Source organism: Alternaria dauci, chromosome 10, assembly GCF_042100115.1.
Source record: "Alternaria dauci strain A2016 chromosome 10, whole genome shotgun sequence".
In the NCBI taxonomy this organism is placed as follows: Eukaryota; Fungi; Ascomycota; class Dothideomycetes; order Pleosporales; family Pleosporaceae; genus Alternaria; species Alternaria dauci.
The window spans coordinates 966,863-991,803 of NC_091281.1; the positions used below are offsets into that span (position 1 = coordinate 966,863).

The window sequence follows — 24,941 nt, forward strand, 5'->3', positions numbered from 1 at the left end:
CAGACCCCTCCCATCCTAAACGCCGTTCCATGCAGTGATATCTTCCCAGCCATACCAGACACGTCTGACTTCTCAGTCGCTCTCATTCCCGTCGTCGTCATCGTCATCGTCGTCCTTGTTGTCCTCCTTCTCCTCGAGCGGGTCTTCTGTCAATTCATCTCCGACAATCTCCTCCTCGATTTCATCGTCTTCGACTTCCTCGTCCTCCACGTCTTGTGTCTCGTCCACCTCTTCTTCCGTGACTTCTCCCTCTCCAACATCCCCACTCTCCCGTCTAGCCCTCTTTGTCGCCCTCTCACCACCACCATCATCTGCACCCTCCATTGTCACGTCCCCGTTTTCCGCAGACTTTGCCGGAGTTGAGGTAGCAACGTCGGTGGCGCCAGTCGTCGCCTTCTTCTCTTCGCGCACCTTCTTCCTGTACGTATTCCGCTTGTCGGCTTGTATCGACGTGAACTTGGTGACTTCGGCCTCGAGGCGGGGGAGAAAGAACCCGAATTCCAACTCCGTCATTGCCTCGAAGACATCTTTCGGCATGACGGTTTTCTTGCCGCTGGCGAGTGCCTTTTCTGCCGCGCTGGACAATTGTTAGTACACGTCCATTTGTCGCAATCCACATCCATATTGTGTATGACAGATCGGTAGGCCTCGTACGCTGATGTGATGTAGTTGACAAACACAGTTGCGCTCTTGCTCATGGCAAGGAGCGCATCTTTTTGTATCTGGGTATTCGGTGGCAGCACGCCTTTTGCCAGGCGCTGCACTATAGACTTTGGCAGATTCAGGTCCTGCAATCGCATTATTAGCCATGTTGTAGCCCGACACCCTGTCAAATGATGCGACAAACCTCGACCCCTAAGCTCTCCTCTCGCGGTGCTGATCTGGGCGTTGCGGGACTGTCTTCATTTGACACCGCTGACACATTACTCTTCTTCGGTGGCATGGTTTGGTGTGGTTCCAGACGTTCTGGTGAGAAAACCGAGTCGTTTGAGCAGTAGGAGATGCGATTGTGGAATGAGTATACTGGTGAGTGGTGAGCGTGGAGGTGATGGCCTCGTAGATAGTTTTAGTGGACCCTGACGCGTGAGCACGCGTTGAGGTCTGGGCGCGATTGTAGCTACCAAAGGACGAAGACTGCCCTAGATCACGAATGTCACAGTCGTCATCACATTACAGGCAATGGCGAACACTTCATGTATTCTAGCGCGTTTCTTCTTGTGTATTCTGTAAATTCAGACTTTGGCACGAGTTATAGCTCTGCCGGAAATGAACTTTTGTCAAGTGTCGGGTGGATACAAATCTCGTAACACACCGCGAGCGTGCAAACATCTTCTATAGAGCAACAAATTATCAACTGCTAGACATGAAAGAAAAAAAAGGCAACTCTTGGACATGCTGACACTATCCCTTTCAAGAGACATCATCTGGCTTACAATTGGAAGTGTCTTTTGGTTCGTGTCAAGGAACAGCATGTGAAAAGAGTGGGAGTTTGTAGTCGAACATTTCCCCCTTCTCCAACTAGATCGAGCGGACTTGTTATTTGAAGGACACACTCGGCATATCTGATAGCACAATTAAGTCATTTCAAGCATCAGTGCAAAGATGCGCTTGCGAATGGCATGGACCCTTATCGATACCTGGCCACGTGCCCGCCCGGGCGCAATCTGCCCCGAACACACCCCACTGAGCTAGAACCTGGAGCGAACGTTCCTCCGAATCTATAACCACCACAGCCTAACGCTGACACTGTGTTTACTTCTAGCTCATCTGCTTCGCATCTGTTAGCCTCTAACTGCCCGATACCCAATCCACCGCCTTTGTGAGATAACTGAGGCGAAGCGGATAATAAACCTGCTCTCCAAGACGTGGGCACCTGGAGTCTTGTTCTCACCGAGCAGCTCTGGCAAATCGATCCGTCAATCGTCGTCTTGTGGAGGGCCAAGGACCTTCTGAGCGTAACCAGTCTCGAAGCGAGCACCAACCGGGCGGCGTTGCTGAATGTGGCACGCCTCCAGCTGAGACCCCGCGTACTACCCATTCCACTCCTTGCCCTGCAAATTTGACACACTGATGACTCGCAAAAGCTCGCGCAGTACGCGTTCTAACCGATTACTTCGCCTCGAGATCTTGCACTGCGGAGAGTATGTGGATACACACATTCCTCTATACCATATCGACGGTTCTGCTACAGAGTCTACCAGTAGCGGGGGCGGATCTGGGGTATCAGTGTGGCTGAATCCAGACTACCAGCCAAGAACTCGTGGCCTCCTTGGCTGCATCCCGTTGTCCAGCACTTTGCGGAAGAATGGCGAAAGAAAGCTTTGGGCAGTTGGGCCTCGAAAGACTGTGCGATGCATGCTCTCTAATTCATGGATGATCATGATCAATAATGGGATGAAACGGGTAGCTTGGTCCACGATTACGCCTACAACGAACATCCCTTCCCCACAAGGCCTGACATAACAAGACATCATACCTCCATCCCAACTGCTTCATGGTAGATCCTTGGCAACAAGATCACGTTCGAATTGGCAAGGCACGCGCAAAGCCAACGGTAAGCAACATATAGGCCCAATATCCAATGCACTCAGCCTCCCTTCCAAAGCGGGTTCGCCCTTTCATCTTCCGTTGTCCATATCTCAGTTGCATGCCCAGCAAATCCGCTCGTCCTTGGCATAAGTCTTACCCCGGCAATCGTTCTCCTAGTTCGGTCTGCACCGATAACCGCGTGTCTGGAACCTCCGCGAATCATTGTCGCCCATTCATGCACTCTTAAGCCTTGCAAGTTCCCTGCATTGCTGATCATCCCTCTTCTTCTCTGCAAAAATGACGGTGCCAACTTTGAGAATCGTTGTTGATGGCGACAGTAATAGGGTGTATCGACGGGGAGACAAGGTCACTGGGAATATTTCACTGGCAGTAGAAGAGAAGGAAGAAATTGAATCGCTGAAAGTTATATTTGCTGGAAGTTGTGTCACCAAAACGTCTAGGCCCTTACATGTGAATACCAAAATCGACACTCCTGCGCAAAGACACGACTACGAAGAGAAGATTCGGCTGTTCAACCGCGAGAAAGAACTAGTTTCTTGCCGCACCCTGGAGCCGAGGAAGTACTCATGGGACTTTGAGTTTGTCTTCCCAGAGTCTACTGAACCACACTTCAAGCGGATGGCACATGGCTCCAACTATCTTCGCGAGCCGCATCCACTTCCGCCCTCGTTCCACCTCAAGACTAGTGTTCCAGGCGGCGCAGCCCAGATATCATACTTTGTCCAGGCCAGACTTGTTATCAGTGGCTCGATGGACACCAAGAGGTGCAAGCACACACTGCGGTACCATCCAAGATCCGAAGTCGACGTGCCACAACGAGCCGAAGCTACATCTTCTGTGCTCTACACGCAAGCATGGAAACCACACAAAGAGAAGGAAGAATCGCGGGTCAAGAAAGTGTTCTCTGGTGTCTCTATGAACTCGACGCCTCGGATCGTTCCTACCTTGTTTCATCCCGAGAAGGTCGCTCCTGGACAACACATGCCGTTGTCGCTCAGCCTACTGAACGCACGAGATCCCGCCAATCACGCTGAGCGGGAATGCATCATCGACTCCCTGACAGTGACCATTTCGACCTACTCTACAACGATGTGCGGGCACACTATAATGGATCCCGAGGACGTTGTATCGAAGCACATTACCTGTATATCACGTACCGACATGAACAAACGGATCCCATTCAACAAAACGACAACCTTGACGTCCAACTTCCGTCTCATTGATGACACAGAGTGTGTCCCGACCTTCAAAACATACTCCATCACCCGGCGATACGCACTCGGTATATCCATCGGCATCAAATACAACGATCAGCAATTCACCATCCGTTCCAACACGGCACTGATGATTCTACCTCGCACACCCCGCGACCGCTTGCCGCCTTTACAACTAGAAGACGGCGAAGACCTTGAGCCACTCCCGCAGTACACACCAAGAGAGCCGTCACGAGAGTTTGCCCCAGACTACGAATCTTTGTATGCGCTGTCACCGGTTGGGTCAAGAAGTTCAAGCCTGTTTTCTGGGGGGTCAACACCGAGTTCTACGGCGTCTACGCCGCAGACTGAAGTCGACCAGCCAACTTATGAAAGAGTTGTAGTCTAGGTCGTGGTCGAGATGTGGGTTTGGGTGGGGCTGGGCGTCGGGTACGAAAATTTTCCTTTACATTCGCACCTACCTCATCTTGTGGGTACCTTTCCCTCACGATATTTCATACTGGCTGGTTCGGACTACGATGGATAGAAGTGGTGTTTGTGGCGTCAGGGGTCCGGAATTTTTGCGATATATTGTCTGTTGGATGCAGTCACTCCATCAGCAAAGGTTCGGTGGTGTAGTTGGTTATCACGTCAGTCTAACAACGAAAATAACAGTTGTTTCGGACACTGAAGGTCCCGAGTTCAAACCTCGGCTGAATCAAGCGTCCATCTCCTCTTGCGGGAGGTGGTTTCTTTTTGCGCTCGTGGGGACGGTGGTACTAGGGAGTGAATGGCGCAGTGCTACTAACAAGAAGCGACATGTCCCGTGCTCGAATCTCGGCTCCTTTTCCAGCTGTGAGCAACATCCATTTTTGTTCCGTGGGGTCACTGGCATGGAACCCGCTTACGAAGAAGAGTCTTGGTGGCCACGTCGGATCAAGCGACAAGTTGTTTAGGAAGAAGCGGCCGCAGCCGTTCCATATGCCGAAGCGATGCGTCTATACTCTAGGTTTGTTTATATGCAACGATCAAGATACACCAGCGACTCATCTCCCGCCGTCTATTTTCACCACATCCATGTCTCTCAAGTCGAATGTCTGTCTAGGTTATATCTAGCACATGAGGTCAAACTTCTTCTTGCGGTCCGCAGTCATGGCGCCCCAGGTTGTCTCGTCAGCAGCCTTTCCGTTGTCGCCAATGGAGGCTGGCTTCCAGGGCTCGTCGAAAGCCTCAAAGTAAAAGGCGTTGAAACCCCAGTCGAGCAGCGCGCAGAAACCGTGCTGGTAAAAGTGCTTGGCGTTGTCCAGTCCACCCTTGGCCTCATCGTAGTCGGTGCCAACAGCCGTGGGCCAGCCGGTCTCGCCTGTCCAGATCTCGGGGGCCTTGGAGCGGCCTCCAGCAATCTTCTCAATGTGGGTGCTGGCTTGGAACATGTCGTCGAGGTAGACGTGGCTGCACGCGTGTTAGTATGCATCTATCCTAGGGGGCATGCGTGGTGGGAGGAATGTACGTACGTAGCGTTCTCGCGGCTGGCACCCTGCCAGAAAGCAAAGGCGTTAACCAGGAGGATGTCGACGGTGCCGATGAGAGCATCACCAGTTCCGTCGGCAAACTTGTTCCATGAGTCTGCAGTTCCGACCTTGATGCCAGAGGGCAGCTGGTCCTTGACAGTCTTGATCTTGTTGGCGAGCTCCTCGCCAGTGAAGTTTCCGCGGTAGAGGGACTCGGAACCGACGGTTACGGCGTAGATGCTATCGGCGTATTGCTCGGCAACGTCGGTAATGGCCTTGAGATCCTTCTGGAAGGACTCCTCGACATCGGGCCTGTGGTACCATGGGTCAGCAAACTTGGTTCTGGATCGTCGTTTGTGAGTGCATGAAGCTTACCAGATACCCAGAACAACCTTGAAGCCGGCCGACTTGGCAGCTGGGAGGGCGTTCTTAGCCATGTCGCAGTCCGAGGCAGCGTAGCCGCGAACAATGGTTGAGCCAGAGTTGGACTTGATCATCTCAAAATCGTCGGAGTAATCCTGCTGGGTCTTGCACTCTCCGCTTCCCATCTTGGTTCCGAGGGCAAATCCCATCTTGCCCTTCTCAGCAGCCGAGACGACGGCAGGAGCAGCGGCAAGCGCAGCGGCAACAATGGAGAAACGCATCTTCGATTAAAGTAATGCTTCGAGTAGGATATACGGCGGTGTTGGTAAAGACGGATCTATGCGGGAAAGAAAGCTTCGATATGGCACAAAGCTGTCCAAAGATGGAGCTGACGAGGCCAAATAGCCAATTATGCAAAAAGAACGAGTGTGTAAACTACTTCCAAGAGAAGCAAAAGAATGACTGTGACGTAGAGTCGCGGAGATTGGATAGTGTAGTAAAGAAGAGGAAAAGAAAGGGCTTGGTGCCTGGGGTTTGAGAGGGAAGATCAAGGGGGCGCGCATCCCACGCTAAGCTCGAGCGTCCTGGATTAGAAACACTGGGGCTCAGGAACACCAATCAGCGCGAGTGGCGCCACATGCTTGAACATGCTTGAGCTCATGTGAAGAGTGGGGCAGCGGAGTTACGGCATGTGTTCCACGGGCGTCGAGAACACTGAGGACGTAATGAGTGTAGAGGATTTGGCAGTGTTGTGCAAGATGAATGTTGTACACTGGATCCAGCTTGGTTTTAACCATAGCATGCTTTTGTTTTTCTCGCCTACTCTAACGTCCCGCTCGCGTCTTGTCGCGATGGTTCGCGCACTGACAATCTCACCTGAAGCTCGTCACGTCAACTGCAACCATGAATATTGCGAGCCTGTTCGAGCAGCCGACACAGCAATAAAGTTCCTCGACGCCAGATGCAAATGTATATACATGTCGCCTACCCCTTGGATAACCGAAAAGGATGCGCTTCCGTGTTCAACACAAAGTCATCCAAGCTAATTAGGCCCGTATCGGCGAAGCACAGGTAAAAGTACTTCAGCGTCTCCGCCATCCAAAAACTCTCCATGTAGTCCTCTTTGCTTGAACCAATGACGGAAACGTCCATGATCGCAGCATTCGCAAGCTCCGTGTCCGTTGCATTGGCTACAGCTTTGAACATGTCCCATGCAGTCTCGCGCCAGACGGGGTCGCCGGTGATGCGCCACAGTATAAAGACAGATTCGATGGCCTCGGGACGAAGGATATAGCGAGGATCTTTGGCGGTGGTGAAACCTTTGGGAAGGTGGGATTTATACTGCGGTCGTGCAGCTGCTTCGACGGCGTAGCGCTCTTCGTCATAGGAGCAGGATCGACGATGATCAGGGCCAGGGCATAGGACCATGTTATACCTTTCTGGCATGATGCCAGTCGGAAACGACTTGTAGGCGTATGCACATCCGCGAGCAAGCTTTGCTCCGGTTTCGAGATATTCTGCATTGTCGAATAGCCGCCCACCGAGCGCGAAAAGACCACCGATGAAGCATGACAGATGCTCGCTTTCGGGGTCAAGACTGGGGCCGTCCTCATGGACGTCGACGTTGCCCGAGATCAGCATGTCCTCGTTCTCTGGTATCATGGGTGCAAAGAACAGGTTGTGCATCGCCGTGTCCATAAAGGAGCGTGACATGGCCTCGTACTTGCTCGAGCTTAGCTCGCCAGACCCAAGCAACGCATGCGCTTTGGGCAGATACTCATACAAGGAATCCGCATTTCCACCTATTGTGAACTGATAGCCTGAGACAACGTCCTTGGCGCGCATGGAAACCATCATGGGCCACATGCCCGGCAGCTTGGTCGCGTTCTGGCTCTCGGCGAATACATCCATCAGATTCGACACAGCAGCATAGTACTTGTCGTCTCCCGTGATCTGGCTCAGCCTGCTGAATTCCAGTGTGATGGTGCCCGGACTTGCGCTAACCACTTGATTCTCAACAATCAACCCAGTGCCCTGCTTCGCATTCTCGAAGTTGATAAAGTCAACAGGCATGCCGTTCTTTGTGTTGAAGGCGCCATATAGCAGGTCGCCCACCTCGATCGCTTTGGCCTTGAGCGCCTCATGTCCACTCAAGTCGTAGGCAGCAAGAAGCCCGCCCAGGTAGCGTATGCACGTCTCGAACGTGTTGACTGTCGGTGCCGTAGACGTGCCGAAATCAATCGTCGCGACTGCTTCGACAGCCTCATAGAACTCGTCGCGCATCCCCAGCATCCAAAGCGAGTCGAGAGAGTCTACCAATGTCGCAGCCCACCCAGAGAACTGGTCGACATATTGTCCGCTTATCGGCTTCAGCGCATCCTTCATCCATGCCTTGCTCCTGTAGCTTGCCCAGCTCTTTGCAAACACGCGCTTCACCTCGAGCCGTCTCTCCTCTTGTATGGCATGTACGTTGCTCGGATCGGGTGTGAAGTTGTGCTGAATTCGAGGACGCTTGGTGAAGGGCAAAGGAAGCTTGGGGCCGAGTGGTAGCGGGTAGGTGAAGTTTACAGAACTCCAGTCGAAGCTGCTCGGTGTCGCGACGATATGCGGCGTCTGAGATGGGTCGTTCATGTAGCGCGCCAATGCGGCGGTAGAGGCGTGATCATGACGCGGGCCATGACGGGGCGGGAAGGCTTCGTCGGTGGGAAGGAAGTAGTAGATCCAACAAACAATGGAGACGCAGAGGGCGATGTGTCGAGTGCGCACACGTGGCATTGCTGATGCGCGCTCTCATAGACGGCAGCTACGGACTGGAGAAGGAACACAGGCGCACTCCATTGCCGGACGCGACTGACGGGACGCGCGGGGAAAGGACCGATGGGACTGGGTATTGCGCAACGGGTTACGTGTCTAGAACAGTGCTATGGCGAGGGTCGCAGGTATGACATGCGTTCCCGGCCGCTGATGAGGATCGCCGGGACCGACCCGTGCGATTGGATACCACCCGGAAGCATACCAGTCCACGGGTGGTTGACACCAGCTAGAACGTCAAGTACATCACAACAAAGAAGCGACTTATCATATTATGAGTATTAATTGTTGAACCGAAATTGCCTACTGACAATAGGAGAGGGGTATACTATGCTGATGCCATGCGTCAAATCTAACAACTTTTCGACCGTAAAAATGCTACAACAAAAACAGACGTTTACTTCTTGCTACTCACTCGGCTGTTGGCTCTCGGCCTGCCTGCGAAGCTTTCTCTTGTGTTGACGCGGTCAATGTCAAACGGGTTTGGGTTGAAGTCGAGATCCCTCACAGTTCTCCGACTTCCTGATGAGCGTCCAGTCTGAACCTTCCGGAGACCCTCGCCATCGGTTTCCTTCTCAGCCTTCATCTCCTCGAACTTGGGTGCTGACTCTTCCTCGTGCGCCTCCTCTTCAACTTCCTCCTGAGGAGTAAGAGTGGCGGCGCGCGAAGTATCCTCTGATTCGGTGCCGGCGGCCTGTCGGGCTGCCTTTGTGGCATGTTGGTTGCGGATCTTCTCCATAAAGGCCTCTGATTGTGCAGCGTACTTGCACTTTTCGCGGATAGTCTTACCGTACTTGTAGAACAAGAACGGGAGCGGCAGACAAGCGACAGCCAGGAAAGCGGGAATGGACGAAGCCCAGTGGGTACCAAGGTTATTGTACATTTGCGAGGTGAAGAGAGGGAAAGCAGCACCAAAGACCGAACGGATGATACCGTTACCAGCCAAGACGGATGCGGCGAAGATCGTGTACGAGTCGATGAGATAGTTTATAATGGACAAGAAGATGAGGACCATGCCGAATCCGAATGGAATGGAAGCGACAACACTGGCAGCCCAGGGGAGCTCAGGCGAGTTGGTCCAGGCAAACCAGAAGAGACCGATGGGAAGTGCGATACCGCCGATGATGCACATGTGCAGACGTGCCTCGGGAGCAGCAAACCCACGGCCAGACTCCTGGACCTTCCTCATGTACATCTTGTTGTCGACAGTGATGACATATGTGATGGCGGACAAGACTCCAATGGCGACAGCAACGAAAGGCAGACCGCTGATACCCTCGTTCCAGCCACGGCCGATACGGTAGACGATTGGGAAAGCGCCGAAAAGCATGTAAAGGATACCGTAGACGATGGCGTGATAAAGCGAAAGCAAAAGGACAATGGGCTCGCAGAAGAGCAGGATCCAGGGACGCTTGAGACCGGTCGCGAAAGCCTCTCCGAGCGACACCTTGCCTTGGTCGATATCAGTACGGGATCGGTAAACCTTTCCGGAAATCTTGGATAGCTTCTCAGCACGCTTCCTCAGCAGGACTGGGGCGTATGTCTCGGGAACGAGCAAGGTGGTGATGACGAGGATCGCTCCAGCCCAGATGGCCATGAGCCCGTTGACCCATCTCCAACCTTCAGTCATACCCAGGAATCCACCAATGATCGGGCCGAGAACGGGACCCATGAATGGCGCAGCGGAGAAGATTGACACGGCGAGTCCACGCTCGTTTGCGGAGAACAGGTCGGCAATGACACCTCCAGCGTTGGTAAGAGGACTGGAACCGAAAGCGGCGGCGAAGAATCGGAGAATGAGCAGGCCGTAGATGTTGGGCGCACCAGCGGCACCAGCGTTGAAAGCCGTAAAGGCTACATACGTTCCGATGAAGACAATTTGGCGACCGTACAATTCTGAGAAGGGAGCCCATAGAAGTGGTCCGAGAGCAAATCCGAGAACGAAGAGTGATACACCAAGCGTGACAACCTCCTGGCTGACGCTGAACTCGGCCATGATTTTCTGGATACCTAGAACATGTCAGACGTCATTCAATATGCATGGTGATGTGCGCAGAACATACCTCCAGAGAAAGCTGATGAACAGAATGATACTACAAGAACCGAATTGGCGACTGCAATGGCCATGATCCATTTCTTCGTCTTGGGCCAGGTCATTGGGTTCCTGGGGTCGTTGTCGATCCACTCCACTACGTATGGATCTTCCTCGGTTCCTGCACCCTCGTAGTCATAGTTGATAATCTCCTTGGTAACGACACCCTGATCTGTGATCATCTTCCAGTGTGAGATGCCTTCTCTTCCTGACTCGACGTCCATGTTGCTGCTGTTGCTGTTTGCCGCAGTATTTGCGGCAACCTCCTGGTCCTTCTCCATCGCAGTGATGTTTGTGAACTCGATGTGTTGTGGTTGTATGATGGTTGGTGTCTGTCGTCGAAGGGCGAGTGAGCAGGGTGGTAGGGACAATGCCCGGTATTAATTAAAGAGTATCTAAAGTAGGGGAGAAGACGAAAGAATTGCGACACAATTAACCTCAAAGGAGAAGGCAGGACGATCACAGCGGGACACGCCACATATAAAGAACCCAGGCACACGGTGGGCGGCGTACAAGTCATGCGACGCGGCGGTAGAAGACCCACTAGCAATGCGTTACGAGGACAAAACAGTCCGGTCGACAAACGTTCTGGCTGCCCAACCAGCTGGATTTGTCCCTAATCCCGACTTGCAACGCTCCCAAATCCGTTTGCAATGTGCGATCCATAAGGCGATGACACCATGATCAAAAATCTCGAGCTTGCTCGGCCGGAGCACCACGCTATGCCTGAGATAGTGACGCCACTGAAAAGCTTAACATCTGAAGCCAATCATGTTGCAGATCGCGAACGGAGCGTCATAGGGCTTTGCAAGGTTATTGCAACAATCTCGAAGTGAAAATGGACCGAGATGCCGCGGTTGCCGTGCGGCTTGCAATGCAGGGATACACCTGACAAATGAGATTTGTAGCTGGATCCACCACCTGGAGTTTACGGAGGGTGGGCTACTTGAGCGGAGGGTCGGCCTCAACCATGCGACCTCGGCACTCCACTCCAAAACCTCTTGGAAAAGAGGAGGTTACGCGTGTTCTTAGGGTGGGGATGAGAATGATTACTTGCTTACAATATACAGTGTAGGATAAGCAACCATGGCGAACAATTGCTTAACTCCATCACCATAGCCGAGGTGTGTAAAGAGCGAACCAAACTTCCTTACTAGCGTATGCATACGAAACTCATCTTATCTCATCCTCGCAACTTCGCACAGGAACGGGTTTGTTCTTCAGCAGAATCCGCTCCGCTCCACCCCTGTTCGGACCAAGCCTCACTGTTCCGGCTCCGAACCGGAATTCGGTGTTGCAATGGCTGTACATTTTGTCAGAATGCGCACACACACTAAATCCAGTCTGCTGCTCATACACAACCTCCCCACCGTACAGACATTCAGTTCCCTGAGTAACGGCCAACCCGACAACTCAAATAACACAACGGTCGCATCTCGCCGATTTCCAATCAAACACTTACATGTCCCGTGCGTTGCGGCTCAAAACAAGCTTCGCATCGAAACGAACGGGGCTCCCGAAAGTCGGTGGGCCTGTCACGACTCATGTAAGTTCTAGAAGATGCGTTGAGCCGCATCGTAAGATTAGCCCCTTCTCCCATCGTTTTTCGCAATTCTTGCCGAGGCACATATAACGTGGCTGCATTTGGGCGGAACGCGTGGTGGCTTGAAGTAGCTCTTTGGGCTGACGACGTACATGCGGACACGTCTAATGGTTTGATCCTGAGCATGCAGGTGTCTACATTGCTGTGTCGATGAAGCCAACCATCTTGCCACAAGTAACTCATTGCGGCCGACAATGCTAGGTGTGTCCATTTCATGAATTTGAGCAGACCGGGTTCTTTTCGTCTTGGCACATGAACCCCGTTATGCCTATGCGCTGGTGAAGATGGGGCTATGTTGGTTTGTGTTCCGAGTTCACTCTTTGTTTAGTCACATGCTATTCTTGCTTGCGAGAATTTGCATCACAACTCTAGACATCTAAATTGTGTCATTGTGATTTTGTATACACATCTTTACGTTTTATCGTAACCGTAGGTGCCTGTCCAACGCCGACGCCAATGCTAGCTCAATCTACCATGCCTTTAGGTCCCACCTCTCTCTTTCCAGTGACTATCTTACACCTCGTTGCTGGGGTACGCAACCTTCTCAGTAGGCAGGAATTCCTCCTTGACCGACCTCATGTTTACGAATCTCGATAGCAGAGTCGCGCTGCCAGCCTTGTCGTTTGTTCCGCTAGCCCTTGATCCGCCGAATGGCTGTTGTCCGACAACCGCACCTGTACACTTGCAGTTGATGTAGAAGTTACCGGCAGTGTCCCTCAGCTTGTCTGACGCATACTTGATGGTCTCCCTGTCCTTTGCGAACACGGCACCAGTCAACGCGTACTCGGAAGTCTCGTCGATCTGCTTGATGATCTTGGAGAAAGCGTCGGGCGCGGCGTCGTCATAGACGTAGGTCACGAGAATGGGACCAAAGAGTTCGCGAGACAGGAGAGGGTGGTTGGGGTTCTTGGTGCGATAGATGGTGGGGTGGATGTAGTAGCCCTTGCTGCTGTCGTACTTGCCGCCAACGACAAGCTCGAGATCACTGTCGTTCTTTGCCTCGTCAATAACGCCGGAGAGCTTCTTGAAAGACGCCTCGTGGATGACAGGGCCGATGAAGTTTGAGAAGTCTGTGGGCTCGCCAATCTTCAGGGCTTCGACCTCGCGTACGAGAATTTCCTTGAATTCTGGCCAGACAGACTCTGGTACGTACAGGCGCGAACACGCACTGCACTTTTGACCTTGGTACTCAAAAGCACCACGGACAGTCTGGATAGCTGCGTTGGGGATATCAGCATCCTTGTGAATAAGATGGAAGTTCTTTCCTCCTGTTTCACCGACAATCCTCGGGTAGCTCTGGTATTTGCCCTCAGCAACACCGTTGGCAATCTTGCCGTAGAGCTGACGGAAGACCGCCGTGCTACCAGTGTAGTGTAGAGACGCGAATTGCCTGTGAGCCAGGACTTCCTGAGTCACCTCTACAGCATCACCAGGCACCCACTGGATCACGTTTGGTGGAAGGCCGGCCTCGATGAGAATCTGGTAAAGAAGCCAGTTCGAGGCGATTGCGGATGGAGATGGCTTCCAGACAACGACGTTGCCCATCAGAGCTGGCGCCGCAGGAAGATTACCGCCAATGGCTGTAAAGTTGAATGGTGATACTGCGTAGACGAAACCCTCGAGAGGACGGTACTCAACACGGCTGCACGAGTTAGCCTTGTTCTTCCGTTACGATCGCATGTTGTACGTACTTCCAGACTCCCGGTGAGTTGTGTGTTGGCTGATGTCCATATGTATCTTCCGCGTACTTGACATTGAACCTCAAGAAGTCGCAAAGCTCGGCCGCTGCGTCAATCTCGGCTTGCCATACGTTCTTGCCTTGTCCCACCATAGTCGCAGCCATGATTTCGTACCGGTACTTTGTGGAGATCAGGTCGGCTGCCTTGAGAAACACCGACGCGCGCTCAGCGAACGGAAGTGCCTCCCATGCTGGCTTAGCAGCTAGTGCTGCGTCTATGGCTTTCTTTACGTCGGCTGCGCTGGCATTGGAGTACTTGGCGATGACATCGGCGTGTGAGGAGGGGTTGTTCTGGGTGAGGATCGAGGAGTTGTTGATCTGGAACGTGTTAGAACGACGCCAAACTTTTCAAGTGTATGGTAAGGCCTACGTATTCTCCTCCTACGGCAAGAGGTACTTGTACTGGACCTTGCTTCTTCATACGTGCAACCGCATCTTGAAGCTTCTGGCGGTCCACTGAGCCTTTGGCGTAATGTTGCTATTGGAAATGGTTAGCGAATTGAATCTGATCACCAGAGTCTTACTTTGAACTTACGTTGGGCTCGTTGTTGATGGTGGGAATCTTGAAGTTGGCGAGCGTCCCCGCATAACGTCTTGATGCGATCTGCGCACCAGCATAGGCTGCGGGCAGAGCGTTCAGAGTTTTGGAGGCGGAGCGTAGAGGCTGTAGACCCTTTGAGGAACCCATTGTGAATGCAAGTGTTATTTTTCTGAGCGATGAGAACTCCAAAGGAAGCTGTCGTTATGTATCTTGAGCTGTGAACCTTAACGTGGTGAAGCTCTGGGGTGAGCCGACGGAAGCCGAAAGTGTGGGGCGGCGAAACCTACCTATGGGAGCCAAGATATCGCCGAACACTCCCATCGGTGTGGAGTTGCAGCTCGGAGAGAACTTTTCACTTGTAGGGATGGTCTGATGCAGATCCGATATCGCAGAGACTTCACACGGTCAGTAGCGGTACATGCATGGTTCATGCAGTCAGTCGCAAGGCTTGCATCGGGAGAATCCACACCTTCTAGAGTTAGGGACGTAGGATCATTTCCAAGAGCAGGTGCCATATCATTGATAGACTTGTGATATCTGACCGAATCCTTTTCCTCTGTGCAAGTAAAGTAGACTAGCACTGTAGCCTCTGAGAAGAACGCCGTTTCGCCATACCAGTCAAAGTAAGGTATCTACATCTCCATAGCTTCTGGTGCTGCAGCATCACTCGGTTCATCACCCCATAGACCATCGAGCTTGAACTCGGCAGCCCATTCCTTGACAATCTCCTTCTGGTCACCAACAAGGCCACCCTTGGTAGCTGGCGCAGTCTTGGTAGAGGAGGTTTCGGCAGGTGCATATTTTGGAGGGCTTGTCCATCCCTGGATACGACCATCTCTCCAGTCATTGATGACAGTCTGTGCCGCTGCGTGCATGTTTGGCACACCACCCTTGCCCAATCGACCTCGCTTTCTTGCTACCTGAACCAAGAAGTCGGTTGTCTTGTCATTACCCACGGAGAGTAGGGGAGGCAGATTGTAGACTTCCATCAACTTCGAGAACAGTTCCTCTGAAGACGACAACCTCTTGAGTAGCAAAGTGACGGCAGGAACGGGGTCGTCAATGTCCCTTGGAGGGACGGCATTCAGCAGAATAAGCCGTGCCTTTTGCTGTACCTTGCTTTCCTTGGATCCTTCAGTGTTTGGGAAAACGATGCCAGGCGAGTCAAGAAGCTTCAGCTTGTTGTCTATCTTGACTTCACGCAGACTGGTGGTAACGCCAGCCTCGGCACCAGTAGGGCAGCCAGCAGACCTACCGCTTAGTCTTGAAGTCAGGGCATTGATGACGGATGATTTGCCAACATTAGGATATCCAATGATTCCGACTCTGACGGAGCGCTTCAGCTGACGGGACTCGGCAAATGTCTTCAGGGCCTTGAAGAGAGTCTCGGATGTGCCCTTCATCGTAAGGTCCTTGTGCTCGAAAGTCTTTGCGTTTGGCGCTGGTTTGGATGCACGTAGAGGAAGGGTAGGGAACGAGCGGCGGAGGTGCACCAGCCATGCGCGAAGGACGGGCGGCGGAACAAGATCGATCTTGTTGAGAATGAATATCAGGCGCTTGCTTCCACGGTCCGCTGCCATGACTGCCTGCTCCACCTCTTTCGATCGTGTTCCCGTTGGGTCACGAGCATCGAGCACATACAAGACGACGTCGGCCGAATCGACAACCTGCTTGTACACCTTGTCGAACTGTTTTCTTGACGCATCCTTGGCAACTTTGACTCCGTCGCCGTGGTCCGATTCGTCCTCTTCACTGTCATCCATGGCGTCTGGGTCGTCGTTCTGTTCGAATTCGGCGGCGCGTGCCTTGGCGGAAGCTAACAGAGCAGCCATGGGGTTCGAGTTGTTGTCCTGCGCGTTCTTAGTACAGGCGCGCATCAGATGTCAGCCATGCAGACTTACCACTTGCATCGAATCCTCGTCTTCGCTGTCTTGGGCGTCAAGTTCGTCACCTTCGGCGTCGAACTGCTCAAACTCGTCGTCGTCGTCGTCCATGGCATCTTCTGCAGTCGCACCTCCCAGCCTCTGCTCCTTGGCCAATTGCCGCCGGCGCGCAGTCTCCTCTTCCTTTCTCCTGCGCTGCTCCTCGACCTCTGCGAGAATCTTGTCTTTGTAGGGGAACAGGTTGGGGATACCGGGTTCTTTCTTCGTCTTGGAGCGCCATGTTGGGTCCTGTACATGTCAGCATGCGAGCGCTGCATTCGTGCGCAGCTGCATTACCTTCTTCGCTAGCTTCTTCGCCTTCTTCTGCTTGGCCGCCGACGCCTTCTCAATCTTGTGTCGTAGCCGCACGGGTACGCGCTTCGATTTTGGCTCTGCAGCGGGTGTTAGTACTGCGCTGGAATCCAAAGACATGGAAAGCCTTACTCCCGACCTTCATACTGAGTTGTTGACGCGGTGGATGGTTGTCGCACTCGTCGCCAGAAAAGCTTGAGATGATCCAGAAAAAGTTCGGCACGTGAAAGTTCTGCCGCTCGTGTCCGCCTAGTTAGCCTCAGCCCCACCCCCGCGGCCCTGGCCATGCTCAACTCTAACATGCTCTGACAGCACGCCATACCATGGAAAAATCGAACACCCCCGGCATTGCCTAGGTACATCACTGTCATACAAGGGAGATTGATTGCTCTCCTTGTAGTTGCCTAGATAGAGTATTGTACTACAAGAGAAGATGAGTCTCTCTCTGTAGCTGCCTAGTAGCATGTTCGATTTTTCCCTTGTATGGCGTGCAGGATGCAGACGAGCGCAGATCAATCTCCGATACTTCTGAATACGACCCTCATCCACATACTAGTCTTTGCGGCTATCATGGCTGCAGTGTTGCTGTTAACTTTGTCAAGACAGTCGTCATCATGATTGGCTGCTACCGGGTAGCTTTCCTGACGTGGTTAGCACAGAGACACATTCTCTTGCCCTACTACAGATATCTTATTTACACCGGCCTTCTTCAAGTCTTCAATCTCGCAGCAACATCTTGGTTTCGTCAACTGATAACTCATCAAGTAAACCTGTACATCTCTACAATGACTGTACCCGAGCCGTCGTTTTCGGCGCCTACCAAAACCGTCACATTCAATGGCCTGGTAAGAACCACCACACCTGGTCGCATTGCAGACTACTACTGCTGATGACTGAACAACTGCAGCTTTTTGACATGGAGTAAGTTCTCGTCATGAAGCCATCAATAGCTAGCAGAGAGCTGATTTCGGTAGTGGTACCATCATCGACTCAACGGATGCCATAGTCAAGCACTGGCACAAGTAAGTCGTGGCGAAGACTCTTCACATATATAGGCTTACCCTTCTGCAAAGGATTGGCAAAGAGATAGGTGTCGATCCCAATGTAATCCTCGCCACATCGCATGGACGAAGGTCGATCGATGTCCTTAAGATTTACGAGCCGAAGCTCGCAAATATGGACTGTAAGCACTATGTCTTTGTTTTGGAAAAAGCAGTTGTCTGACTGATAAGATGTCAACCATGTCGAGGGCTTAATACCAAAGGAGTTTGGGCAAGATGCAGTCGAAATACCCGGCTCGCGAGCCTTGTTGGAGCGGCTCGAAAAGCACTTTGTTCCATGGTCCATTGTCACCTCGGGCACGCGGCCGCTTGTGCAAGGCTGGCTTGATGTCATGAAGCTGGCGCATCCCAGAAACCTCGTAACGGCAGAAGATGTACTCAACGGCAAGCCAGATCCCGCATGCTACCAACTGGGCGCAAAGAAGCTGGGACTCCAAGAGAAGGAACCTTCCATCGTTGTCTTTGAAGATGCGCCCGCAGGCGTTAGATCAGGCAAGGCAGCTGGGTTCGTAGTGGTGGGACTTTACACCACCCATACGCTAGAACAGCTGGTAGACGCGGGCGCAGATTACATCGTCGGGGACATGCGCAGTGTCACGCTGAAATCCTGGGATAAGACGACGGGGCAAGGAGAAATACAGATAGAAAATGCCTTGGTTTAGGCAAGAAGAGCCGACAATGACAAGTACCTTAGTCATTCTCGTGTGGGCGATTCAGTGCTTTGCCGGGGTCGTTGATGCGCTTACTCGACACGTTCAGGTTGCTTGCAAGCCCAAAGTACCCGTACATTGGTAATCCGGCTGCAGTCAGACGACGGAAGCTCACGACAAGCGGTAGATTGGACGGAGGATCAGGTCGGGGACCGATTTTGCGGCGAAGCAACAATGTCCAGAGGTTGTGGTGTACTTGACGCATGCACAGCCTGGCGACCCTTTCCCCAGCATGCAGGTGTGGCCGCTTGGAGTCCTAGCCTTGTTCAACTTGCCGTATCATGCTCCCTAAACGGGAGTTGCGGAATGCATCGCGTTGCATCGCATGAAATACTCCATTTTGAGCAGGCTGAGCCCCCCCCAGCGAACAGCTTTCTAGAAAGATGACGGCAACCGAGGCTACTGCAGTCGAAGACGTCAGCTGGGCGTGCCGGCTCTGTGGTGCGACACGACCAGCTGGCGTAGGAGTGAGGAGAGCAGACTAAGTTCAGACGGGCTGGCGACGAGGTCTGATAAGTCGGCAGGGTGCGTCGCCTGATGATAGGGACGCCCTTGCAGCACGACATGTTTTGGTTTGGGCCAGCGGGTCCGCCAGCTGGGGCGCGCACTGAGTCTTGTTCGGAGCTAGGCCGGGGCTGTCCGTTGCCCAAGTCAGTCAACACTCAAAGTGTGTAGGACGAGGCGGGGCCAATTTGAGTTTTGTTCGTCGCACTGAGGCCCCTTTGCTGCAAGGTACGCTCAGGAACAGTCGGTAGGGTGCCAGAACATGTGCGCCGACATCCGAGGCAGCAGATCAGCGGCGCGAGACGCCCCTTGGCCATGCGTCTGGGGGGGCATCTCGTCACACACATGGTCGACTCACTCGGACCGGAAGCGGTTACTGACAAAGAGCTGCTCGGCGAGTCGTGAGAGGCATGGCACGTCGGCAGCAAGGCGAGTCGCAATGTTGACGCCATCAGCTCCAAAGAGCGTTCGCGCCCGCGGTCCACGTTGAAGCCATGCCTGCCGCCAGCAACCGTCGCTAGACCTTTTGACGTGCAACGTGGTTGAGAAGGGCTGCTGTCTGTGGCATTGCATTGACTCGCCCTCTCGCGCTCGTGTATATTCTCCGAACGGAGCAAAGGCCCAAGCTGCAGCATCATCCATCGCCTTCAAAATCAGTGGGACATGTCTCCCGCCCGAGGGCGGATCACAGCCGCCGCCGCCGCTCGCTCGCTCCACGGCTGGGCCAATGGGCGTCTTGGAGCAGAGTGCCCCTGTGCGCGCAATCGTGAAGCGCGTCGGGGGGGGGGGGGTCGAGGCTGCCGGCCAGTGCTGCCTGTCCATGTGTCTGTCAGAGTGTGCCCGTCGTCGGCCACAGTGCACGAGGGCGAGCAGATGCAAGAAACAAGAGGCCGAATCACCAGGCCCATCTTCTCCAGGATCGAGGTGTGCTGAGCGGAGACAAGCCAGTGTCACGAAACTATTTTTGTGCCGGGGCAGCATAATGCATGCTGGGGGGTTCAGTGGCTTAGCATGTTAGCACCTCCGACCAACCAAGCAGCAGCCGGCAACCTGATCGCTCCTCCTGCTCTTCTTCTCCGTCGTCGTTCGCTTCGTGCCTTTCCTACCGCGCCGTCGCGCTCAATACCCTCGTTTTTTCGCTTGTAGACATAGAATCTACCGCTGTGTTGTTTTGCGCTCCCCTTCGTCACCGTCACTCGCTACCATTACTGGCATCTTCCCTCAACACACATCCATATCCCAGCGCCGACCCGTCTCGGTGCATCCCGTGTATCCGTGCTCTACGCATTATTGCCCTTCGCCAGCGCCCCAGGTCTACCTTCCATAGCTGCCACTGCCTGTCACTACCCGAACGCGCCCACGACGTCGACGACGACGACAACTTTACTGCACCACCCGTCGCCTCCTTGACCAGTGACCGTCCGAAGCCGCTCGAGGTGTATTGTCGCTGTGCGCGCCGCCATGGATTCCAGCGGGGCCTCGACGACAGCACCCTCTGCGCCTAAGCAGCCCGGCAGCGATGTCAAACCCCGCCTTACCAAGGACCAGCACGACATCCTCGAACAGCATTTCCTGGCCCAACACAAGCCCAGCACCAATGTGAAGAAGGAATTTGCGACGCGCCTCGGCGTGCCACTGGACAAGATCAACGCAAGTCGTCCCTAGATCATGTATGCCTTGCCTCGCTAACCTGGGTGCAGAACTGGTTCCAGAACCGCAGGGCAAAAGTCAAGCAAGACCGCAAGAAGCTCATGAACCAGTATAACATGACCATGAGCCTTCCCTTTGGCCATTCCCATGTCTCTGCTATGCCTAACCATTACGCACACCCACAAGAGCAGCAACACCCGCACATGCTTATGCAGCCGGACTTTTATCCGAATGCTGACATTAGCCCTGCAAGTCTTCCCGTGCAAATCGGCGAGGGACCGTCGACTCTTGACATAGGGCCCCAACTCTCACTGCAGCAACACCAGCAACACCAGCAACACCAGCAGCAGCACCAGCAGCAACAACAGTTCGACATGCAGCATGGCCTTCCCTCCGTTTCGGGACCTGACCACTCCGCATCATATCGCTCAAACGACCTCATGCATTCAATTATGGCAGCGACCAACGGTGCTTACATGCACAACAGTGGCATCTCTTTGAACACTCAAGAGCCGGACTTTTACGACACAACCAGTCTTGCCAACGCATATTCCAGCGATCTAAGCGCTTTCTCAGTTCCAGCACCCATGCCCAACGACCTTGCACCCTCACATCCAGAATTCGACAACTTTGCCGACTTCCAGTTAGACTATTCTGCAGTTGCTGCTACCAACTCGACATCTGCGGAAGCCCAGCAAGGCACTGGATCGATATCGTCGGGTGCGTCCCCCTACGATGGTACACAGTCATCCGGCACCACTCAATCACCAAATGGACCAACTCCTCCTTCTATTGCATCGTTGAACTCCGTTTACACCGGTTGGACAGAAGACCCATCGCAAATGGCGCAGCCTAAGCAGGTTGAGGAGCCCGAGGATCAGTTCGCACCATACAGTCTTGCCCAAGCGTCAGCCTCAGAGCAGACGCTTCCGTTCTGGCCCCAGGATGGCTCCAACCAAATGTACCCGCAGTCAAACTTCTACCAACAACCTAATACATCGGCGCATGCGATCCTCTCTACACCAGAACACGCACGGAAGCTTAGTGCGGCGCCGTCGGATCTTGATATCCCACTGCACTTCCGCGAGGATGCTTTCGCCCGGAGAAATTCCTCAAGCAGTAACCTGGCCAACAACATGGACGCGATACACATTCGAAACAGTACACCGGACGGTTTCCAGCCACCAGATCAACAATCAAGCATTGCCGCAAGAAGACAAAAGCGCCCAGTCAACCTGAGTTCCAGCGCAATGAGGAGCGCTTCGTACTCGGCTCCCATGCCATCACCAGGAGGCAACGGCGACAAAGTCATTCGAAGAATCCGATCGAGTGGGATCCCAAACGCTGGAGGCCGTGTTCAGAAATCGCAACCAGGCTCTGCGCAGCGCTCACCTATGGTGTCAAGCTTCTCGGATGCTGCAGCTTCTCCCAAGTTCGCACGAACATTCTCTTCTTCGAGTGCTACAACAGTTGGAAACAGCGGTAGTCTGGCACCGCCAACTCCACTAACACCACAAGATTTTGGAAACTACTGGGGTGGCGCAGCCGTGATAAGGCCTCACTCGGCGATGCCAGATCACAATAGTCCAGAGAGCATGCACACAAATTGGTCTTCTGATCAAGCTGGAAATGTTATCGCGAAGACCACTTCACCACCATCTTCGTCTATGGACCTTCAATCGCGCTTTGTTAACGATGCCTTGTATCGCGACACGCCTCCTCAGTCAGCGCCGGCAACACAGCAACATTTCCCTAGGACATCATATATGCAACAACCGCAAATGCGTGTGGCTTTCCATTCAACTACCGATCTTACCATCCAGCAACCAAAGCCCGAGCATTTCAGACGACCATCACTACCTGACACTGCTCAGGCCCAAGGCAACGACAGTAGTTTACAGTACATGCAGGCTGGAAACATGCATTACGATGAATACAAGGACGTGTCATTGAGTGGCATTCATCACAATGTTCCGTTCGCTCCTCAGGTCTCCGCAATGCCCGACTTTTTAGTACACCAGTACACTCCACCTCAAGGTACTGATCCACATGGAAATCTACTACGGCGAACGACTGAACCCCAGCCTAAGAGCTATATCTTTGCCAACCAGGGGCCTGGAGACTTCAGAGGGCAGTAGCTTCAGTCCTGAAAGCATGTTTATTGCTACGCCGACCTTCGCTTCTTGCTTATACCCGAACTTTTCGTCGATGATTTTATTTTGCCAGCCTTGAGCTGGCAATCTGGCACCAATTTCTCTCTTGTCTCATTAACTTCTCAATCGAGGGCCAATATGGAGGCCTCTTTGGCATAATCTTAATACGGCACACTCTTGGATATCACAATTTGGCGCAGGCGTTGCCATCAGGAGTTAAAAGCGTTTTTGTACTGCACAGGGATTCCCTTTGATTGTGGAGGACTGGATATCACGAAATGTTGTCGCTCATCATAAATTATTTTCCTATTGTGTCTCTGCGTTGTCATTGCTGAAAGGGCATATGGTCTCTGTATCTTTGGGTATGTCTTGCCTGACTGGAAAGTGGAGTCAGCTGGAGTAATGGAATAATGAATCATAGGGACTGGGTGTTGTAGCACCCAAATAAGACTAGAAGAATCTGTCTATGCAGACTTCACGAATGGAACCGATTTGCTTTGACATCACTTCACTCCCGCTTTCGGCATGTACTCTTCTTACACGTTACACAGCACGCAATCATTCCCCCCATATCCACATCACTCTGCTCAGCCAGCCACGCCTGTAATCCATCTCGACCCAAGGACTTGGAACTCACTCCTGCACCGGAAATCTCCGCAAGATCGTAGAACCCCCGCGGAAACGTTCCTAGCCGCGTATACCACACCTCGCTACCGGCCGCTCGCCTTGACCCGTGACGTTATCATCATCGCGACGCTTGCCTTTCACATTCCTTTTCTACTTTCTTTTCGTTCCCGACCTGTACCGTCTGCCCGCACTAGCCAGCCCCTAAACCCCTGCATGGCGCGACCATGGAGCTAACTTGCCTCAGATGCTACCTGAATGTGGCCGTGTCTCTTGTGTGCTCACGCAATTACTCAACGAACCAAACTACCAAAGCATAGCTGGTTCTTCACTCGAGCGGACCGATCGGTTCCGTTGTAAAAGAGTGTACAGCCGTATCGATATGTCAGGAAGACGCGCCGAGAGGACGAGGGGAGGGAAACATAGTGAGTACGAGGGGGCGGAGCGAGAGACGGGAGCGAAAAGTTTCGTTCGTCCGCTGCATGCCAATTGATGGAGAATTATCCAATGCACTGCATAATGCAGTTGCGGAAGGCAAAAGCAGTCATCGTTGCGAAAAGGAAAAAAAAAAGACTGCAAAGATGGGATGAGGTACCCGCTCTCCGCACAAGGTCGGCTGCAGCATCATGTATCCAAAACTGCTTTTCCCAGGCCCCCGGTCACATCCCGTTTGCTTTTACTACAAGGGCAACGCGAAAATCAGATGCTAAGACTCAGTGCAGAGTGCACCTCGGCACTATGTTTATTTCCATCGGCGCAATTTCGCGGCTTTTTTCTTCTCAATGCGTTGTGATAACGGGGATATGGCCGGTGACACGACATTGGGAAGATTGGCTAGGATTCGTGTGCCTTTAGTCTGCTTTGTAAGGCTTACGGATAGCCCAGGTACCGTTATCCGTCAAACACAATCACTTGGTAGCTGACTCTGCAGAGTGTGTGGCTTGCGAGATCGTGAAACGGCAAGCTTGCGTAGGTAGGTAAGTCGTCGTGACGGCCGCAACCGCTCCCTCGCTTAGAAAGAACTGGATCGGTGAGAGGCCAGGCCTAGAACTCTAGTCTGGAACTCTAGCCAGGAACGTATCCGCGATCGGGCATAAGTCTGCAGTTCCGTACCATGGTTCGTGATCTTCTTCGGTCCCAGACAAGTGACGGGACGCGAGATTGAGATGGGCAATCGCAACCGAACATCTCGTCGGAGCAATTTGTCAAGTTTGGTATGCTAGTCTGGAGCTAGCGATTCAAGTCTAGATACCGTAAACTAGATGTAGGTAGGTATCTGCTCAGGCTAGACGTCGTCACAGACTGGAAAGCGAGGACAAGTGCTGTTGAGAGCGCTTTGGGTCAACACAAAGTTGTTCAGAATATCAACTAGACTGACTGGTTCGCAAATATCGTCGCTTATCTGATTACGATTTTCTAGAATATATTTAGTGTCCCAATGTTACAACCTAGCTAAGTAGTTATGCACGTATTGTGCGTACTTCCGAAGTCACATTGTGATCAGAGAATGCAGTCGTGTACATCTGTTTTTGGGAGGAAACAAAACTCTTCTACCTTTCCGGCCAAGTCCTGCCGTGTTCCATGTGTTCGTCCCGCTTCTTCC

At 52.9% G+C, this 24,941-nt stretch overlaps 9 protein-coding genes across 9 annotated transcripts; 3 read left to right on the plus strand and 6 right to left on the minus strand.

Moving 5' to 3' along the window:
- Nucleotides 1-72: 72 nt before the first annotated feature.
- On the minus strand, nt 73-1,038 carry ACET3X_009735 (uncharacterized protein; the record flags this gene model as incomplete). The annotated part of the gene is made up of 3 exons (XM_069455883.1): nt 848-1,038; nt 655-788; nt 73-577 (listed from the first exon to the last, which is right to left on the minus strand). The coding sequence occupies exons 1-3, from the start codon at nt 941-943 to the stop codon at nt 73-75; spliced, it is 735 nt and encodes a 244-aa protein (XP_069302568.1). The 5' UTR covers nt 944-1,038.
- A 1,788-nt stretch (nt 1,039-2,826) lies between these two features.
- Nucleotides 2,827-4,152, plus strand: ACET3X_009736 (uncharacterized protein; the record flags this gene model as incomplete). Its single annotated transcript, XM_069455884.1, has 1 exon — nt 2,827-4,152. One exon carries the CDS (start codon nt 2,827-2,829, stop codon nt 4,150-4,152), a length of 1,326 nt encoding a protein of 441 aa, XP_069302569.1.
- Nucleotides 4,153-4,701: 549 nt separating this feature from the next.
- On the minus strand, nt 4,702-6,140 carry ACET3X_009737 (uncharacterized protein). Its single transcript, XM_069455885.1, has 3 exons — nt 5,630-6,140; nt 5,258-5,566; nt 4,702-5,195 (listed from the first exon to the last, which is right to left on the minus strand). Exons 1-3 carry the CDS (start codon nt 5,896-5,898, stop codon nt 4,856-4,858), a joined length of 918 nt encoding a protein of 305 aa, XP_069302570.1. The 5' UTR covers nt 5,899-6,140; the 3' UTR covers nt 4,702-4,855.
- Nucleotides 6,141-6,601: 461 nt separating this feature from the next.
- ACET3X_009738 (uncharacterized protein) lies at nt 6,602-8,248 on the minus strand (the record flags this gene model as incomplete). Its single annotated transcript, XM_069455886.1, has 1 exon — nt 6,602-8,248. One exon carries the CDS (start codon nt 8,246-8,248, stop codon nt 6,602-6,604), a length of 1,647 nt encoding a protein of 548 aa, XP_069302571.1.
- A 577-nt stretch (nt 8,249-8,825) lies between these two features.
- ACET3X_009739 (uncharacterized protein) lies at nt 8,826-10,801 on the minus strand (the record flags this gene model as incomplete). Its single annotated transcript, XM_069455888.1, has 2 exons — nt 8,826-10,438; nt 10,492-10,801. The coding sequence occupies 2 exons, from the start codon at nt 10,799-10,801 to the stop codon at nt 8,826-8,828; spliced, it is 1,923 nt and encodes a 640-aa protein (XP_069302572.1).
- Nucleotides 10,802-12,636: 1,835 nt separating this feature from the next.
- Nucleotides 12,637-14,599, minus strand: ACET3X_009740 (uncharacterized protein; the record flags this gene model as incomplete). The annotated part of the gene is made up of 4 exons (XM_069455889.1): nt 14,397-14,599; nt 14,232-14,339; nt 13,815-14,179; nt 12,637-13,765 (listed from the first exon to the last, which is right to left on the minus strand). The coding sequence occupies exons 1-4, from the start codon at nt 14,547-14,549 to the stop codon at nt 12,637-12,639; spliced, it is 1,755 nt and encodes a 584-aa protein (XP_069302573.1). The 5' UTR covers nt 14,550-14,599.
- Nucleotides 14,600-14,921: 322 nt separating this feature from the next.
- Nucleotides 14,922-16,821, minus strand: ACET3X_009741 (uncharacterized protein). The gene is made up of 4 exons (XM_069455890.1): nt 16,769-16,821; nt 16,622-16,716; nt 16,304-16,573; nt 14,922-16,252 (listed from the first exon to the last, which is right to left on the minus strand). Exons 1-4 carry the CDS (start codon nt 16,779-16,781, stop codon nt 15,035-15,037), a joined length of 1,596 nt encoding a protein of 531 aa, XP_069302574.1. The 5' UTR covers nt 16,782-16,821; the 3' UTR covers nt 14,922-15,034.
- A 600-nt stretch (nt 16,822-17,421) lies between these two features.
- ACET3X_009742 (uncharacterized protein) lies at nt 17,422-18,359 on the plus strand (the record flags this gene model as incomplete). Its single annotated transcript, XM_069455891.1, has 4 exons — nt 17,422-17,481; nt 17,594-17,658; nt 17,710-17,819; nt 17,869-18,359. 4 exons carry the CDS (start codon nt 17,422-17,424, stop codon nt 18,357-18,359), a joined length of 726 nt encoding a protein of 241 aa, XP_069302575.1.
- Nucleotides 18,360-19,958: 1,599 nt separating this feature from the next.
- ACET3X_009743 (uncharacterized protein) lies at nt 19,959-23,217 on the plus strand. The gene is made up of 2 exons (XM_069455892.1): nt 19,959-20,561; nt 20,612-23,217. Exons 1-2 carry the CDS (start codon nt 20,373-20,375, stop codon nt 22,697-22,699), a joined length of 2,277 nt encoding a protein of 758 aa, XP_069302576.1. The 5' UTR covers nt 19,959-20,372; the 3' UTR covers nt 22,700-23,217.
- Nucleotides 23,218-24,941: the final 1,724 nt, after the last annotated feature.